General features: G+C 40.6%; 1 protein-coding gene across 3 annotated transcripts in view; it reads left to right on the forward strand.

Annotated features, from left to right (window-relative positions):
- Positions 1–17,722, forward strand: part of LOC136677460 (protein C-mannosyl-transferase DPY19L3-like) — a 46,789-nt gene that overhangs the window by 8,812 nt on the left and 20,255 nt on the right. For 2 of the 3 annotated variants that reach the window (XM_066655000.1, XM_066655001.1), the window contains exons 4-16: positions 1,869–1,959; positions 3,743–3,864; positions 4,969–5,114; positions 8,918–9,041; positions 9,494–9,628; positions 10,130–10,261; positions 10,403–10,504; positions 11,037–11,110; positions 11,481–11,639; positions 12,166–12,288; positions 14,037–14,148; positions 15,243–15,299; positions 15,771–15,853. In XM_066655000.1, coding sequence (XP_066511097.1) covers positions 1,869–1,959; positions 3,743–3,864; positions 4,969–5,114; positions 8,918–9,041; positions 9,494–9,628; positions 10,130–10,261; positions 10,403–10,504; positions 11,037–11,110; positions 11,481–11,639; positions 12,166–12,288; positions 14,037–14,148; positions 15,243–15,299; positions 15,771–15,853 — 1,460 coding nt within the window. The remainder of the gene's footprint in view (positions 1–1,868; positions 1,960–3,742; positions 3,865–4,968; positions 5,115–8,917; positions 9,042–9,493; positions 9,629–10,129; positions 10,262–10,402; positions 10,505–11,036; positions 11,111–11,480; positions 11,640–12,165; positions 12,289–14,036; positions 14,149–15,242; positions 15,300–15,770; positions 15,854–17,722) is intronic. The other variant, XM_066655002.1, reaches the window with a different exon arrangement.

Below are 17,722 nucleotides of genomic sequence, written 5' to 3' on the forward strand. Positions count from 1 at the left end.
TTATATGCAGGAATGATAGATAATTAGATTTAAAAAATATATATAAATGCAAATAAATAAATAAATAATAATTGCAGCATAATTCTCTTGATTATTTTTAAAAAAATGTTGGCGTCATGTCTGTGAACCAATGACCTTCTTTTTTTTTTTTTTTTACTTATTGGACTATAATGTTGTGTATTAGTATACTGATATATTTAATATATTGCTCAGCTCTGCTCTCTAGCATTGGTGTCAAACCCACAAAGCCTTTAGCCCTTGTTTTTGAGTGTTATGTTTATAGAGATTGTAGGGAGAGATCTTCAAGAGTCTTATACATCATCAACAGCTCTACAGTGATATCAGAGAGGAAGTGCTGGACTTCATTTAAATTTAAGGAATCATATGCCTTCAGAAGCATTCAGCAAGCATATAACAATCTTATACTATCACCCCGTCTATCCTTCCATGGTATAAAGCTGAAGCCTGCTAATTTCAAAGCTTGCTCCACTTTTAATGTTGTAGCAACAGCAGATGCCAGAACGCTTCACCATTTATGGTGGAACTGGATATGTACTTGCTAACTACCAAGACATCAGCATACTACTAGTAAAGTTTTATGCTTGTAGTTAAGTAACATAACACATAAAAACTATGTTAAAATAAGATAATGCAATGATTAAAACCATCGTATATCATAGCTTTTAAGAGGGGCAGGTATTAGGGGCAAAGTGGTATTCACTCTTATAGATTTGCATTTTCTGTATTCTAATATCTGAAGGCTTTTCTGATTATCTCATGAATTCAGTCTGTTGTGTTTAATGTGGCACAACTCTAAACTCAAAAGGGCTGTGGCTTGTACTCTGACACTTAAGCTCTGAAGCACAATTTATTTTGTTGTGTGTTAGCAACATAAGCGCTAGTGTATTTATGTATGTTTTTTTTTTTTTAGTATTCAATAATATTGTCTTTATTTCTGTCTAAAATATCTAGTGCAGGTCTCATGTTTGTTTTCAGCGGTGTCTGATAGATTCACTTTAAATAGAAAATGACATTAAAAAATGAATCAAAGAAGTTGAAGAGAACTTTGTTGCAGACTGTAATGGGTTCTGTTCTCTCTGGAGCTTAGTTTTTCCATTTATTACTTTCCATTATTGTTTCTCAGGTGGATGTGTAATGTATTTTCTTTTTGCGGTGATGTATGTATATGCTTTATATTGCATTGTATTTTCAAGAAACTGCAGAAATTTTGTAAACCATGAACGCTGAGGCAAAATTGGCTTAGCTCTTAGAACTCGAGCGATATTATATTTACATTGAGTTGACACATGATAACAGCAGATACAAACAAACACAGGTGCCAAAAATAAGTACTTCGGAGCACAATTTTGGTTCCCTCATAACGGTCCTTTGGGCCAAATAGATGGTTAATATTTTAAAGATTTTATTACATCTTTATTTTTGAAGTACATTTATAGAACAACTCCAGTTGTTTTAAATAGATTCAAAAACGATACAATGCTTTTTTAAATTATAGTAATAATAATAAAAAAGAAGCACAGAATAACTGATGTTTCCTGGTTATTTTATTTCATGTTTGACCATTTGGAATATTTATGTGGTCAGGATGAACTGAGATGGGTCAAAGTCTGGACTATTTTAATCAGTCAAATTTACTGCATCAGTTTGTCTCTGGACTTTTATTGCATCTCTGGCAAGATATTTCCTTTGAGAGATTTATTTCAACATCCATTGGAAAATAATGGATTGCTTTATAAGTATCTATTTCTCATATGGGACAGACATTTTATGAAAAACTGATTCATAGGAGCTGTTTATTTTTCCTTTCTTGTTTGATGACACTGCATTTGTCTTGGCTTGCACGGCAGGAAGTTGAGCGTGAAATCTCCTTTCGGACAGAATGTGGCCTCTACTACTCCTACTATAAACAGATGCTGAGGGCTCCATCTATACAGGAAGGTACAGAGATTTGTTCACTTCTTAATGATTATATTGTACTTGTTAATCACTCTGTATTGAGCTACAGCAATAGAATGGAAATGAAGAGAATATTTAGAAATAGTTTGGTATTTTAATAATTAACATTTATTTCCATTGAATCTTATACTGCAGTAGTCTTAGGTTAAATATGACTGGTTATGATTCAGTTGTTAACTGTGACATTTTTTCAGTGATCCTGTTTTACGAACTCAAACAGCAGGATAATATAAATATCTTAGCAGTAGGTACATTTTATCCTTTTTTTCATTTCCGTAATTCTTTTCATGTTTAAGGTAAAGATACAATGATTAGACAATGAAGCTGAGACACCTGTTATTGTAGTGTGGGAGGTTTCATGGCTAAATTGGAGCAGCCTGGTGGCCAATCTTCATTAATTGCACATTGCACCAGTAAGACCATGTGCATCCAATGGTTCAAACATTGTGTCCTGAAGGCAGTGCCATGTATCAGGACGACAATGCACCAATACACACAGCAAGACTGGTGAAAGATTGGTTTGATGAACATGAAAGTGAAGTGGAACATCTCCCATGACCTGCACAGTCACCAGATCTAAATATCATTGAGCCACTTTGGGGTGTTTTGGAGGAGCGAGCCAGGAAACGTTTTCCTCCACCAGCTTCACGTAGAGACCTGGCCACTATCCTGCAAGAAGAATGGCTTCAAATCCCTCTGACCACTGTGCAGGACTTGTGTATGTCATTCCCAAGACGAATTGACGCCGCAAAAGGAGGCCCTACACCATAGTAATAAATTATTGTGGTCTAAAACCAGGTGTTTCAGTTTCATTGTCCAACCCCTGTACATCACACATTGTTGTTGATACTTAAACATGATAATGTTTTTGTAATTTTTGTTTTCCTACATATTTATAAATTCAGCCTTTAGGGCTGTCATATAGAGCTTCAATTAGAGACTTAGGCCCTAAATGTCAGAACAGTTATCTCCAAAATATTTGCTGAGGCAATGGAATATAATTTTCATTATCAGACAACTAACTTATTAAACTGGTTTTACTTTATTCTGCGTGGAACTAGGGGCATCCTCACATTTCACACAACTTAAGACTGTACTTATTTTATTTGCAATACAAAACATGCTTGATACAAAGCAGAAACCAAAGAGAATAACTTGTTCTTTCTTCTTGTTGTTCCAGCACAATAATTTAAATGTGTTTTTTGATTGAAAAAAAACAGCTGCACGTCTCAAAAAGCTTCCCTGTTAATGGTAATCTTTCAATTATTCATACTTCAATCGTCCGGCAAATGGAAAAATGAACTATAAATGAACTAACGAGCTGACCAGTCATGCTTCTGTGTCTACTTCGTCTGCTTTTCATTATCATTTGTGTAACACATAAGCTATCACAGGAGTGAAAGTTTTATTATGTTACTGAAGGAAGAATGATGAATGAGAGACGGAAAATACGAAGCTGTTTTCAAAGATGATTGAAGTTTCAGTGAGGTAAAACCCTTAACAGCCATATTTAGAATGGGCTTCTTTTGTGCTGCAGTGTGGAAGATCATTACAATTAGGCCATTGCCCATCAAAAAGAAAATGGCTGTAGCAATGTCTATAGCTGTTCTCTGGGTGCCACTTTATCGTTGTTGAGAGATCGGGCTTCGTGTCATAATAGGCTTGAAGCATGCTTTGAGCAACATTTCTTTATTGAATATGTTGGTATTGAGGTAATTATTAAGTTCCCATTGCTATTAAGGGTGTTCTGTGTGTTTTTCTACAGGTCTGTATGAGCTCATAAATGACAACACTACAGAGTCTAAGAGGACTATCAATATTCTGCAGCGCATGAACATCTATCAAGAGGTGTTGCTAAGCATCCTCTACAGGATCCTGCCCATTCAGGTAGGCTGATGTTGTCATGGTAGCAAAACACATTAACTTAGTTTTAACAGGATTGCTCTTTAACGTTTTTTAATAAAGCAGTTTATTTCTGTGTAAAAGTAGAGACCACTTTACTATTCTGAAAATTAAACAGTACATTATATTCCCACATGTTCTCACATATATGTGGGTTGCAGTGGCGGATGCTGGTCTTTCAAGGAGGGGAAGCTCAGTTTCGGCCTACATCATAAAATGTGTCAGTTTATTTATACGTAAATTCTCCCCTCTGTTCCTTTTTAAGAAAATGATGTTTGACCCTGTCGTACCAACAAGGCGTCTTTTTCAGGGACTTGACTAGTGTCTTTACACCAAAGGATCGCTGATTCGCTCATTTTGCTGTCAATCAAAAAGGGATTCAGCCTCAGACAGATCATCCAATCATCATGCAGAAGCTGAGGCCAGCCCACTGCCCCATAGACCCCCAGAGACGCTGAGCGTCCGATGGGCGGGACAAAGCCCAGCATTTGTCCAATGACTCGTCTCCTTATGCTGCACTTCGCTATTGAACTCAGTGGACACTGTTTAAAGCACTGTGAAGCTGCGGGAATGATTGAGAGAAAAGCCGCGTCTTTACCAGTGAGAAGAAGCTGATTCTGAACAAAAGTTGAGCGCGTTGTAGTGCATATTTATTCAGTGACATGTACACACAACAGTATATATTTGATCACTTATTTTTTTACATTTTAGGGGAAGCTGAGCTTCCCTTGCAGTCTTAGAGCAATCGGCACTGGTGGGTTGTGATTGGAAATGCACAGGCGATGAGGATGTAACTGACAGGAAAACAAGCAACATCAGAATGTCTTGATTTTTTCGTGTTTTCTGACTAGGACAACCCCTTAAAAACTGACTGGGTAATCTTATTTCATAGTTTGTTGTTTTGTAGGCTCCAGACTCCCAAATGAAAGTGCAAATGTGCTAAAATCACATCAAATGCCGAAAACATTATTATATTTATTACTTCCGTTCTCAGCTTTCACTCTTCTTAGATCACATGCTTGTTTATGTAACGTGACAGTTTATTTCTGATTTCTCTATTGTAAATTTTACTGCATTCTTTGTCCACAGGACTACCTTGAGCCAGTTTATTTCTACATTTACACTGTGTTTGCTCTACAAGCAGTGTATGTTCTTGGTCTATTCCTCACCAGCTGGATGCTTAGTGACTCGTGGCTGGCTGGGGCTCTCACTGGAGTCTGGTACATCCTCAACAGGTACTACACACACACAAACAACACACACACACACACACACACACACACACACACACAATTAAAATTCACCCTCAAAGCTGTGCCTTCATTCTTATTCTGAAACTATTTGAAGTTAGTGCATCGAGTTTCTGACAAAATTCCACTGAACAGAAACACTTTACATAAAAGATTGCCAATTAATAATTGTTGTTGTTAATTAGTCATTGATTGCCAAGTGATATATTATTCACCTGTTCATTACCTATGCATTATTACTAAGTGATTAAGTTCTTACACCATAGGGACATATAAAATAGTAATTAATGGCTAGGTGTAAAGTAATAAAGAGCAAGGAATGGTCAGCATGGACAGGAACCTCGAGCACAATAAGGCAACTAAATATGTGGAGGTGAAGGAAAAGCTGAAATGTGGAGAGCATTACTGTTTACCATTAGAGTAATATACGTAACAATATCCTTTTTTTATGAAAAACCCATAGGTATTAGTTAAGAAAGACTTACCAGATAGTGTTCATTTATTCATTCATTCATCATCTGTAAGTGCTTATCCAGTTCAGGGTCGCGGTGGGTCCAGAGCCTACCTGGAATCATTGGGCGCAAGGCGGGAATACACCCTGGAGGGGGCGCCAATCCTTCACAGGGCAACACACACATTCACTCACACAGTCACACACTCGGACACTTTTAAGTCGCCAATCCACCTACCGTGTGTTTTTGGACTGTGGGAGGAAACCGGAGCACCCGGAGGAAACCCACGCAGACACAGGGAGAACACACCACACCACACACTTGATATTTTGTGCTCCTTTGAAATTGTCAGTAAATTATGTTTAAAAAGAAATACATTGGAAGCTTTTTTGTGCTTTCTTGTAAAATAAAGGTTCTAGACAGTTAACAATTTTGCTTTTGATTTTGGCATCATTCTATAAAAAGGGGTTTGTATATGCTATTAATTAATTAATGAAAAGCAGAGGTATAAAAAATAAACTTTAAGATGTTTGTTATAATAATAAATCAAAACCTTCTGCTTGCAGACTAATATGGTGCTGACAGAATGTTTAGATTTGTTGTACTCTTTAATTGATTTTTTTTGCTTGCTGACAATTAGTACTCCATTAGAGTTCCTGGTTTACTGGTGTCTATGCCTACATCAGTCATTTTTATCTGAAGATTAAGTGCCATGTAAATAACTTTAATTAACTCTTTGTTCATTGTATGCAACCGTTTATTGTATGCAAATTTGCTCATCAGATCTCTTGTATCCTATCAGTTAGTACTCAGTAGTGCATTGAAGATATACCTTGAGCTCGACTAAACAAAGATTACTCATTGCTACCCTCTAAAAGTGATAGAACAGTCTGTCAATGTGCATTTTTGTTTTCTTTTTATCTGCAGGCATTAGCGTTCTCATTGATTTCACATTCTGTTTGTCATATTGTACGTGTGACTGTAAAATTCATTCATTCATTCATTCATTCATTCATTCATTGTCTGTAACCGCTTATCCAATTCAGGGTCGCGGTGGGTCCAGAGCCTACCTGGAATCATTGGGCCAAGGCGGGAATACACCCTGGAGGGGGCGCCAGTCCTTCACAGGGAAACACAGACGCAGACACACATTCACTCACACACTCACAGCTACGGACACTTTTGAGTCGCCAATTCACCTACCGACGTGTGTTTTTGGACTGTGGGAGGAAACCGGAGCACCCGGAGGAAACCCACGCGGACACAGGGAGAACACACCACACTCCTCACAGACAGTCACCCGGAGCGGGAATCGAACCCTCCAGGTCCCTGGAGCTGTGTGACTGCGACACTACCTGCTGCACCACCGTGCCGCCTGACTGTAAAATGTCTATGCAAATTGTTATCGTTATGTAAACTAATTGTTATGTTGTTATGTAATTTGCAGTGTTGTCAAAAGTTGAATGGTATTAATAGGGCAGCAGGTAGTGTCGCAGTCACACAGCTCCAGGGACCTGGAGGTTGTGGGTTAGAGTCCTGCTTCGGATGACTGTCTGTGAGGAGTTTGGTGTGTTCTCCCTGTGTCTGTGTGGGTTTCCTCCGGGTGACTGTCTGTGAGGAGTGTGGTGTGTTCTCCCTGTGTCTGTGTGGGTTTCCTCCGGGTGACTGTCTGTGAGGAGTGTGGTGTGTTCTCCCCATGTCTGTGTGGGTTTCCTCCGGGAGACTGTCTGTGAGGAGTGTGGTGTGTTCTCCCTGTGTCTGCGTGGGTTTCCTCCGGGTGACTGTCTGTGAGGAGTGTGGTGTGTTCTCCCCGTGTCTGTGTGGGTTTCCTCCGGGTGACTGTCTGTGAGGAGTGTGGTGTGTTCTCCCTGTGTCCGCGTGGGTTTCCTCCGGGTGACTGTCTGTGAGGAGTGTGGTGTGTTCTCCCTGTGTCTGCGTGGGTTTCCTCCGGGTGACTGTCTGTGAGGAGTGTGGTGTGTTCTCCCCGTGTCTGTGTGGGTTTCCTCCGGGTGACTGTCTGTGAGGAGTGTGGTGTGTTCTCCCTGTGTCTGCGTGTGTTTCCTCCGGGTGACTGTCTGTGAGGAGTGTGGTGTGTTCTCCCCGTGTCTGTGTGGGTTTCCTCCGGGTGACTGTCTGTGAGGAGTGTGGTGTGTTCTCCCTGTGTCTGCGTGTGTTTCCTCCGGGTGACTGTCTGTGAGGAGTGTGGTGTGTTCTCCCCGTGTCTGTGTGGGTTTCCTCCGGGTGACTGTCTGTGAGGAGTGTGGTGTGTTCTCCCCGTGTCTGTGTGGGTTTCCTCCGGGTGACTGTCTGTGAGGAGTGTGGTGTGTTCTCCCCGTGTCTGTGTGGGTTTTCTCCGGGTGACTGTCTGTGAGGAGTGTGGTGTGTTCTCCCTGTGTCTGCGTGGGTTTCCTCCGGGTGACTGTCTGTGTGGAGTGTGGTGTGTTCTCCCTGTGTCTGCGTGGGTTTCCTCCGGGTGACTGTCTGTGAGGAGTGTGGTGTGTTCTCCCTGTGTCTGTGTGGGTTTCCTCCGGGTGACTGTCTGTGAGGAGTGTGGTGTGTTCTCCCTGTGTCTGTGTGGGTTTTCTCCGGGTGACTGTCTGTGAGGAGTGTGGTGTGTTCTCCCCGTGTCTGTGTGGGTTTTCTCCGGGTGACTGTCTGTGAGGAGTGTGGTGTGTTCTCCCCGTGTCTGTGTGGGTTTTCTCCGGGTGACTGTCTGTGAGGAGTGTGGTGTGTTCTCCCCGTGTCTGTGTGGGTTTCCTCCGGGTGACTGTCTGTGAGGAGTGTGGTGTGTTCTCCCTGTGTCTGCGTGGGTTTCTTCCGGGTGACTGTCTGTGAGGAGTGTGGTGTGTTCTCCCAGGTGGTGTGGTGTGATTCCAGGTAGACTCTGGACCCACCACAACCATGAACTGGATAAGGGGTTACAGATAATGAATGAATGGTATTAATATATATCTTGCTCTCCCTGTGCTGCAGCTTTTAATCTTAGAGTGCTGTACAGTATGTTGAAACATTTCCAGGACAATTTGAATGGTAGCTCTGATCCAGTCCACAGAACATAGTTCTATAGCCCCGCAGCCCAGTGCTAGACATGGTGTAATCTGAAGTAGTGAATAAAAGCACCAGTTATAAAAGATGTCTACCAATGTTTAGGTATGTAGTGTAACTGCGATAATTCAGCCTGAGGCATGTGAAGGATAGTTTAATAAATGTTTGTAAGTAGTGTAAAACATTACCCTCTGAACACATGTCTGCTCCAACTACTGTATTACAACTTCTTATTTTATGTTTTAATTTAAGTAAAGCATCAACAGCATTTCTGTGCTTATTCTTCTACAGAGTGGATACCACCCGTGTGGAGTTCACAATCTCTCTGAGAGAGAACTGGTCTCTGCCGTTTTTCGCCCTGCAGGTCGCTGCCATTACCTGCTATTTGCGTCCTCAGCTTAGACCGCTGCACCAGGTACACACGTGCCACATAACTAATTATTAATAAGGTAGTCTTTCGAAAGTTTTATTCGCAACTTTACTTTTGTCCATAACATCTGCATTAGAAAACATCTGTTAACAGTGAAGGCTGAGGTAATGCCAAGGAAAGAAGGCCATTTTTAAACAGTGGGCTGAAATATGAAAGAGATGTTTGTAGTATTTACTGAACCATGTGAAATATTTATTCTCTGGTGCACACATTTGTTCTCTGTCAGCTTGTATTCTTTGTAGAGGTGATAGCAGTCTGTTCCGGTCCTTCAGACAGATGGTGCTTCAGTGGAAGAATTCTTCTCCACACCTGGGCTTGAGACAAGGACCTCATGTTCCAGTGTATGATTGGGTGTCTGGATAGTTAGGGATTAACATCTTGTGTGTGTGTGTGTGTGTGTGTGTGTGTGTGTGTGTATGTGCACGCTGTGTTCACAGAGGGTAGTGCTGTGGTTGGTGTTTGTTTGCACACTCTGCTTCTGTCTGACCTGGCAGTTTAATCAGTTCATCCTTCTGGTGCAAGCCCTCCTTATCTTTACTCTGGACGCACTGGACTTTCTGACAGCGGAGCAGGTAACGCACTTAAACTCCCTCAGAACGCTACCATAAGCTTGCTTTGAATTAGTCTTTTTTGTGATTTCACAAAAAGCACATCTCCACCTATCCATTTTAAACCATACAGTGACATCGGTCTAAACAGAGATTGTTTATGGCTGTATATCACTGGCAAATGTAGGCTCCATTTAAGCTCTGTGGCGTAGCCTATTGACCTACGTGTGCCTTGGGACTGTAGGAGCACATCAGAACTGTTAATTACATGCAGCATTATGTTGGCAACATGACGGTTTCAAGACAGTATGCACTGTGAAAATAAAAAGCTATCACGATGACACAAAATCACACCTAAATCAATTTACACCTTGTCTGTGATGCGTCAGATAAATAAAGGATGGGATATCGGATGTCCTGTTTTATTACTCTACCAAAACTATACTGTGCCATTGTGTATTGTGTACTGCAATAAAAAATGGCCAGAGTTTTCTCATCATTGTCCTTTCCTCTCTCTCTGTAAAGGTGACGTCTCTGTACCTCGTGCAGGTGGTGAGTCTGCTGTGTGTGTGGACGCTACAGTTCTGCAACTCCATGATTCTGGGTTCTCTGGTGCTCAGCTTCATTGTGGCTGTACTCTTCATTAAACACTTCCAGGTGTGAAGCTAATTCAGCCAGTAACTGTAACTAGAGGGAGAGGGAGAGAGGACACTTTAAAAGAGGATGATGTTAAGAGAGGAAGGGAAATAGACCTTGATTTGAATCTCCTTTTTGTGTGTGTGTGTGTGTGTGCCTCAGACAGGGCTGAAGACAGGAAGCTGTGTTGCTCGTGTAGCGAAGCTGGCTCTCCATGCCTGCCTGGTCCTCACATTAACTTTCATCATCAATTATTCAGCCAAGGTGAGCACTGGGACATGTTCTACATCCTCCGTCCTGTAACCTGCAGGGGAATTCCACTTCTGGCCAGTCTAACTACCACCCAGGGACTTGTGTTATTTTTATTTTTTTTTGTTATGTCTCTCTCTCGCTCTCTCTCTCTCTCTCTCTCTCATTCGCTCTCTCTGTCTCTCATTCGCTCTCTCTCTTTCGCTCTCTCTCTCTGTCTCTCAATCGCTCTCTCTCTTTTGCTCTCTCTCTGTCTCTCATTCACTCTCACGCTCTCTCTCTCTCTCTCTCTCTGTGTCTCTCATTTGCTCTCTCTCATTCGCTCTCTCTCTGTCTTTCATTTGCTCTCTTTCACTCTCTCTGTCTCTCATTCGCTCTCTCATTCTCTCTCTCTCTCTCTCTCTCTGTCTCATTCGCTCTCGCTCTCTCTCTCTCTCTCTCTGTCTCTCTCTCTCTCACACACACACACACAAATATTTTCTCTCTCGCATGCTGTCTCACATAACCTGATTCATCCTACTTTTTTTTCTTCTTTTTCTCTTCTCAGAGAATCCTGCAGCTGAGGTCAGACGAGCACATCTTCAAGTTCATAAAGGCCAAGTTTGGCTTGGGGGCCACTAGGTATGTTCTGTATTGGAATTCTCTGCCTTTGTAGACTTAAGCCTTTTATCATCAATCAAAGCCATTAATGTAATGTTTTATTCAGTATCCCATTCTACAATGAGACTACATGGAGACATTAATCCCCTGTGATTTATAAAGGTCTTACCCCTGTGAAAAATGGCATCTGGAATGAAGTGTAATCTACTCATTCACTCAATATTACAGCTATTTCAGATTACACCATGCCCTCAGGACCATATCACTGTAACAACTTTTTCTAACGTCTAAGCCATAATGTATGGTGCTTTTTTTACATCATCTTTATCATACCTTCCTTCTCTCTCTCTCTCTCTCTCTCTCTCTCTCTCTCACTCACTCTCTTTCTCAGAGATTTTGATGCTAGTCTTTATCTGTGTGAAGAGGCCTTTGGCTTGTTGCCATTAGATACGTTTGATCGCTTGGGTGGTACTCTGCTGGTTTACCCGTATCTCTGCACTCTCTCCGTTCTGATCATTGTGCTGGCACTTGCTGCTTTTACCAACTTCAGGTATTCACCTAAATAAACAGACAATCAAGCAATATTTTAACAGGAATTGTTTTTAATTATAATACGTAAATGATTGTATTTGCTATTATTCAGAGCAGAGTAATTGGCAAAAAACTGTACAACAGGGAAGACCTGATAATGATATGTTGTCCACTCACACTTGCTTAGTATTCCAGGTTAATATAAACACGCATATAGCTGATTATTAAATGTAAATCTTACACATTCAGATTCTCAGAGTACTTCACAGTCTGAAGCTTTGCTGTAGTCCTGTCCTTTAACCATGTACTCTCCTCTGTTCTCACCCTGTTTCTCATTTCCGTCTGTAGCCAGCAGACACACACACACACACACACACTCCCTCACACAAACATGAATAGAGCTTCATTTCAGATAAGCCGGTTAACCTTTCTCTACTTTGAACAAGACGACTGAGGAATAATCAGGGTTCTAATGTCACCGAGTCTTTTTTTCCTTTCCCCAATGTTTAATGCATTTCTCTTTCCTCCTTTACCTGGTTTTCCAGAGAGACTGGGTTGGGCAGAGGGACCGGAGAAGGAGACGACTCGACCTTCACTATGCGGCCAGACATTGCCTACAATCTCCTACACACAGTCTTCTTCGGCCTGCTAGCTTTCTCCACCATGAGGTCAGTGTTACACAAAGTTACACAAAGAATAGGAGTTTTCCTATGAATTCCACATAATTCCAAGGGAGCTGCAGAATTGTGTCTGACCTTCTCTGACTTATCCCCAACCACATGACCATCTGTAGGTTTACGTAGCAGAATCGGATAGTTAATTAGGATAGGTTTTCTCCTCTCAGTGTTGAGCAGTTCAGTGAAGTTGGAGAATAATATTCCGGAGTGACGTAGTACTGGCAAGGCAGGTTTGTTTATATGGCACCTTTCATACACAATGGCAATTTAAAGTGTTTTACAGAAACAGTGTGAAAGTAAAGACATGTTAAGGCAGTAAAACAAATAAAAAAGTAGAAGAATTAAAATTATATACAGTATAATAGGGGCGGCAGGTAGTGTCGCAGTCACACAGCTCCAGGGACCTGGAGGTTGTGGGTTCGATTCCCGCTCCGGGTGACTGTCTGTGAGGAGTGTGGTGTGTTCTCCCTGTGTCTGCGTGGGTTTCCTCCGGGTGACTGTCTGTGAGGAGTGTGGTGTGTTCTCCCTGTTTCCGCATGGGTTTCCTCTGGGTGCTCCGGTTTCCTCCCACGGTCCAAAAACACACATTGGTAGGTGGATTGGCGACTCAAAAGTGTCCGTAGGTGTATTCCAGATAGGCTCTGGACCCACCGCGATCCTGAATTGGAGCGGTTACAGAGAATGAATGAATGAATGAATGACTGAATGAATACAGTATAATAGAACACCCCTGTGAGGATAACAGCAACCAGTATAAACACACAATTATAAAATGCTAACAAAGAAAATACCTGCCTTACCTCAACTGGTGTTCCCTCCCATGGGGATAACAACAAAAAATAAAAACAAATCCTTCACGTGAGAGGATAATTAAACCCATGGATTGACGGCAGCTATTTTGAGTGATTTGGGAAAATACCTGATGACACTCAACCATTAGCTGTTTCTTGCAAATCAGATCTCAGAGTTCTAAAATACTTTTAAACAATTGAAATGGCAGTGTGTCAAAACAACATGGTGCTGATTTAAGATGATTAAACGATTCTTGAAGTATTTTTTGATAAACCGCGTTCAGTTGTGACATAATGTTTCTGAAAGGTTTGAGAAATGGCATATTTTCGTTGTGTGATTGTGTGCTACTGAAAAACCAATTGGATTTTTTTTCCCCACTAAAGAAGAAAGCAAATTCATTACAACAGCAGCATTTGTGTAGCTAAATAGCCCTGTAGATATATGCAGCAGGGACTATACAAACTGCAGCCATGCGTTAGCCAATGTCAAACAATGTAAAAGTAGTCTGAAAGTTTTATTCCCTTTACGTTTCATTTTAACACGCCTTCCTTTCTTCGGTTATTATTTCCAGGCCCTGCCTAGCCGTTTAGTTTTTCTTTATGTTGAAATTCTACCTCTTTTATCTTATCAGTTTCTCTTCCTGTCACTCAGACCAGTTCTAATCTTTAATCTCCATCTTATTAGAGGAAGCCTTGAGCTGCAGGCCTTTTCGCCTCCTTCTGAAGAAAACGATAATGCTGAGTGAATTATTTTGCTGGAAAAAAAAAAAAAAGATTGCAATATATCACTCTCTGAATTTTTGTCTGCTGTCTTCTGAATACTAACAGGATTGAGAGTGTGGTCTCATCCATAGATAATGTGTTCACTGTATATTTTGCTGTCCTTTTATAAGAAAAATGATAGAAAGAAAGAAAAAGCACTAAAACACAGTTTTCCTCTGGCTGCAGGATGAAGTATCTGTGGACTGGTCATATGTGTGCTTTCGCTGCCTTTGGGGTTTGTGGCAAGGAGGTCTGGGCACTGTGTCTGAGAGTGATCCACTGCAACACTACAGCTAAGGTCAGTGGAAACACTAACGTAAGAGCAGAGGGCAGAAACTCGCACTGTGACCAAGAACTGTTTTTTCTCGCAATTTATCGGGAGTGGCGATATATTGTAACTGAATTTAACCATGGTTTCTGGCCATTTAAAAATATATCTTTTCATCTGACAGCTATAATTTCAGTCATGTTACAGAGAGTAGGGGTCCCAGCATCAAGAGCCTTGCCTCATATTTTAATGATGTAGCCCAGCTTTATTACTTGAGAAGGGACTTAGTTCCTTCTACATGGAAAGAAGCAGTGTTACCCACTACACTATTTAATAGTCTTCTGTGTTAAAGCTAGCAGTGCGTCACCTGTTTATACTTCTTAGGTGAGGAAGAATAACTATATCAACCAATCTACAACAGCCTGTGAGTCATCCTATCACATGCTTGAAAATAATCTCATTTATCACTCTTAATAATTGCTTGTGGAGTGAACTTCAGGAAAAAAAGCATGCCACCAGTAACTTAACAATAGAAGGATTACACCTCAGTGGAATTAGACTTTTTCCTGTGTACCTCAGTCTCCCATCGCCTAAGCAAGTGTAATTTTTAATATGTGCAATCAGAGCCTCATTAATGTCCTCACACTGTGTTCAGTCATGGACTTTTTTAGTCAGAATACAAGTTGGCACGAATGCGTTTACATGCATCCAGCTGAGGAGCACCTGGGTTTGTAAGTATGTGGACGTGGAAGATAAGCAATGCCATATTAAATGTGAGTTCATGAGAAAGTGGAAGTTGACAAAATAAGAATATAGATCCTATCTCGGTCTTGAGATGTATCTCGAGAGCTGCATTACACCTGTAGTTGTTATGAGTGGAGATTTAGTTTCTGTGAAAGCTTGCTATCAGATTGCTACAGTATTACAACATGCACTTGCAGTGCTCTCCACTAGGTGGCAATGTAGCAACAAAGTAGTGACAACCTAAATCTGTGAAAGTGTGTGTGTGTGTGTATGTGTATGTTTGTGTGTGTGTATGCGCATATATCCGTATATATGTGTGTGTGTGTGTGTATATATATATATATATATATATATTAACGTTTTTTTTTCTGTTTTTACAGCTCAGGCTGATCAGGTACTTTGTTCCGATTGTGGTTCTGGCATTCCTTTATTACAAGGTAAGACATTTGTAGCAGGGCTATCATTTTTCAATTTGCATATTGGGCTAATCTGTCTGGGCAGCAGTAAAGCGGGCAGCACTGCGCTGAGCTCAGACAACCATGAAGAAAATCTCACTGGAGAAATGCTAGCACTCTCCCCATGTTTGTTGTTTTTAAGAGGATTTCTTTTCTCCCCTGATGGACTATTTCTGCTCTGTCAACAGTGTACAGGCAATATTTAAACACACATAAAATATGCAGGTGCTTGCACTCAATTTCTAGTCTTAATCTCAAAATATCCAGATCTCTCTCTCTCTCTCTCTCCTCTGTTCTCTGTCACTCTATTTTCTCTCTATTTCCTTGCATTTTCTTTGTTTCTTTACATGTGTATCTCCTTCTGTCTCCTTTTTGTGTACTCTTTCTCTTTCTCTCTTTGTCTCTTTTTCTCTTTCTTAAGCAATTAATCTGTGTGTGTGTGTGTGTGTGCAGTTCTGGCCCAAACTGATGGAGGAACTGTCTGAACTGAGGGAGTTTTATGATCCAGACACTGTGGAGCTGATGACGTGGATTAGGTAAGGCACTTGAGCACAGACATACCACATGCTGAAGTATTCTTTTGAATGTAGACTGTACAAAATATGAATTTACAGTAAAACAGTGGAGCAGCAGGTAGTGTTGCAGTCACACAGCTCCAGGGGCCTGGAGGTTGTGGGTTCGATTCCCGCTCCGGGTGACTGTCTGTGAGGAGTTGTAGTGTTCTCCCTGTGTCCTCGTGGGTTTCCTCCTTGTGCTCCGGTTTCCTTCCACGGTCCTAAAACACACGTTGGTAGGTGAATTGGTGACTCAAAAGTGTGAATGTGAGTGCAGGCGTCACCCTGTGAAGGACTGGCACCCCCTCTAGAGTGTATTCCTGCCTTGCACCCAGGGATTCCGGGTAGGCTCCGGACCCACCGCAACCCTGAATTGGAGAAGAGGTTACAGATAATGAATGAATGAATTTAACTCAGCAGGGCTTCCAGGCATCCTGGAAAGCTGGAATTCTGTTGTCTGTTCATAGAAAGACATGGAGAATTATAACATTATATAAAATGTCCTGGAAGTATAAGTGAGGACCTGTAAATATGTAAAGTTGTGCCATTAAGTCAGAAGGATAGCACATGCTAACACATTGTTGCATACTTTTAGTCACCCACTTTAGTGTCAGTTCAAATGTGTTGTGTTTATCAATGCTGCAGTGTTGCCTTGGGACAGATATATAGATGTTATATCAGAAATAAATTCTAAATGGAAATACGCTAGCTTTCTTTAGCATATAATAATATTCTAGTATTTCAACAGTTAATAAAGAATGGGTTGTCTCTGTATGATTCTGTAAATGACTTAAGGGTCATTAGGTGTTCTAATATAGATATCCTTGCAAAGAACATTTCAGCAGGATGCATGTGGTCTCTTTGTATTGAACTATGCATATGTCTATCACTATTCCCAGTATGCTCAGAAAAGCAGAACCTCCAAATTAAATTATTTCCAAATTGTTATCATTTAAATTTTTTTAAATTTCACAACAGCAAAATAAAAATTCATACCAATAGAAATGAACACAATAACTGTAATGTTTTCACAGTGTCCAACTCTAAGCACACAATGCTTTTTTTTTATAGTTGTTATATGTTCTTGGTCATGTACTTATATTCCCAACTAGTAAGTCTAACGGAAACATACAGGAAAAAGTAGACAGTGATTGGCCGTTCCGTCTGGACTGTGCTGAGAACCTGCATTTTGTTTGAGGAGCGGGCTGTTTTTAGATGCACCATGAATAAGTCATTAAGAGCTGGAGAGGACCCAGTGGCTGGGACACTAGCCTTTCAGAGTGTATTTTATCAGTGCTATGAGATGTAGCTCAAATGAAACAGTATATTTACCCCCTGGTCCTGTTACTTGTTGTTATTAAGGCTGTCAAAATTTTTTAATATATGTCAAACCTAATAAAAAAAAAAAGACACATTTGATTGGATGTTTTCTAAAAGAATGTTCTTTAGTTCAGAAACTTCTGGGTCAGTCAAATTATTTATGCATTCTTTGAATTTGGCTCGAGGTTTAGTAAATTTAGATACCAGTATTTACACAAATAACACCTACCAAATAGACGAAAGAACACTGCTGACGTAAACCAAACAAAACAATTATTACGTTTGGTTTCAATTAGAAATATATGAGAATAATTGTGAACAACCAATGACTAGGAACTCAGTTTTTCTAAATGAGGTGATTTTGTTTGTTTCATAAGCTGAAGAAAACTAATTGAGTGAAAAAGTATCTAATGTGATTGAATGATCTTCTAATAATGGCATAGTTATTATTTAAGATGAATTTAACCTACACTGTAAACCTGAATTAGTTCGCAGAACTCAAAATAATTAAGGAAATCTGTTGCCAAAAGA

Source organism: Hoplias malabaricus, chromosome X2 (assembly GCF_029633855.1).
Source record: "Hoplias malabaricus isolate fHopMal1 chromosome X2, fHopMal1.hap1, whole genome shotgun sequence".
NCBI classification, from domain to species: domain Eukaryota; kingdom Metazoa; phylum Chordata; class Actinopteri; order Characiformes; family Erythrinidae; genus Hoplias; species Hoplias malabaricus.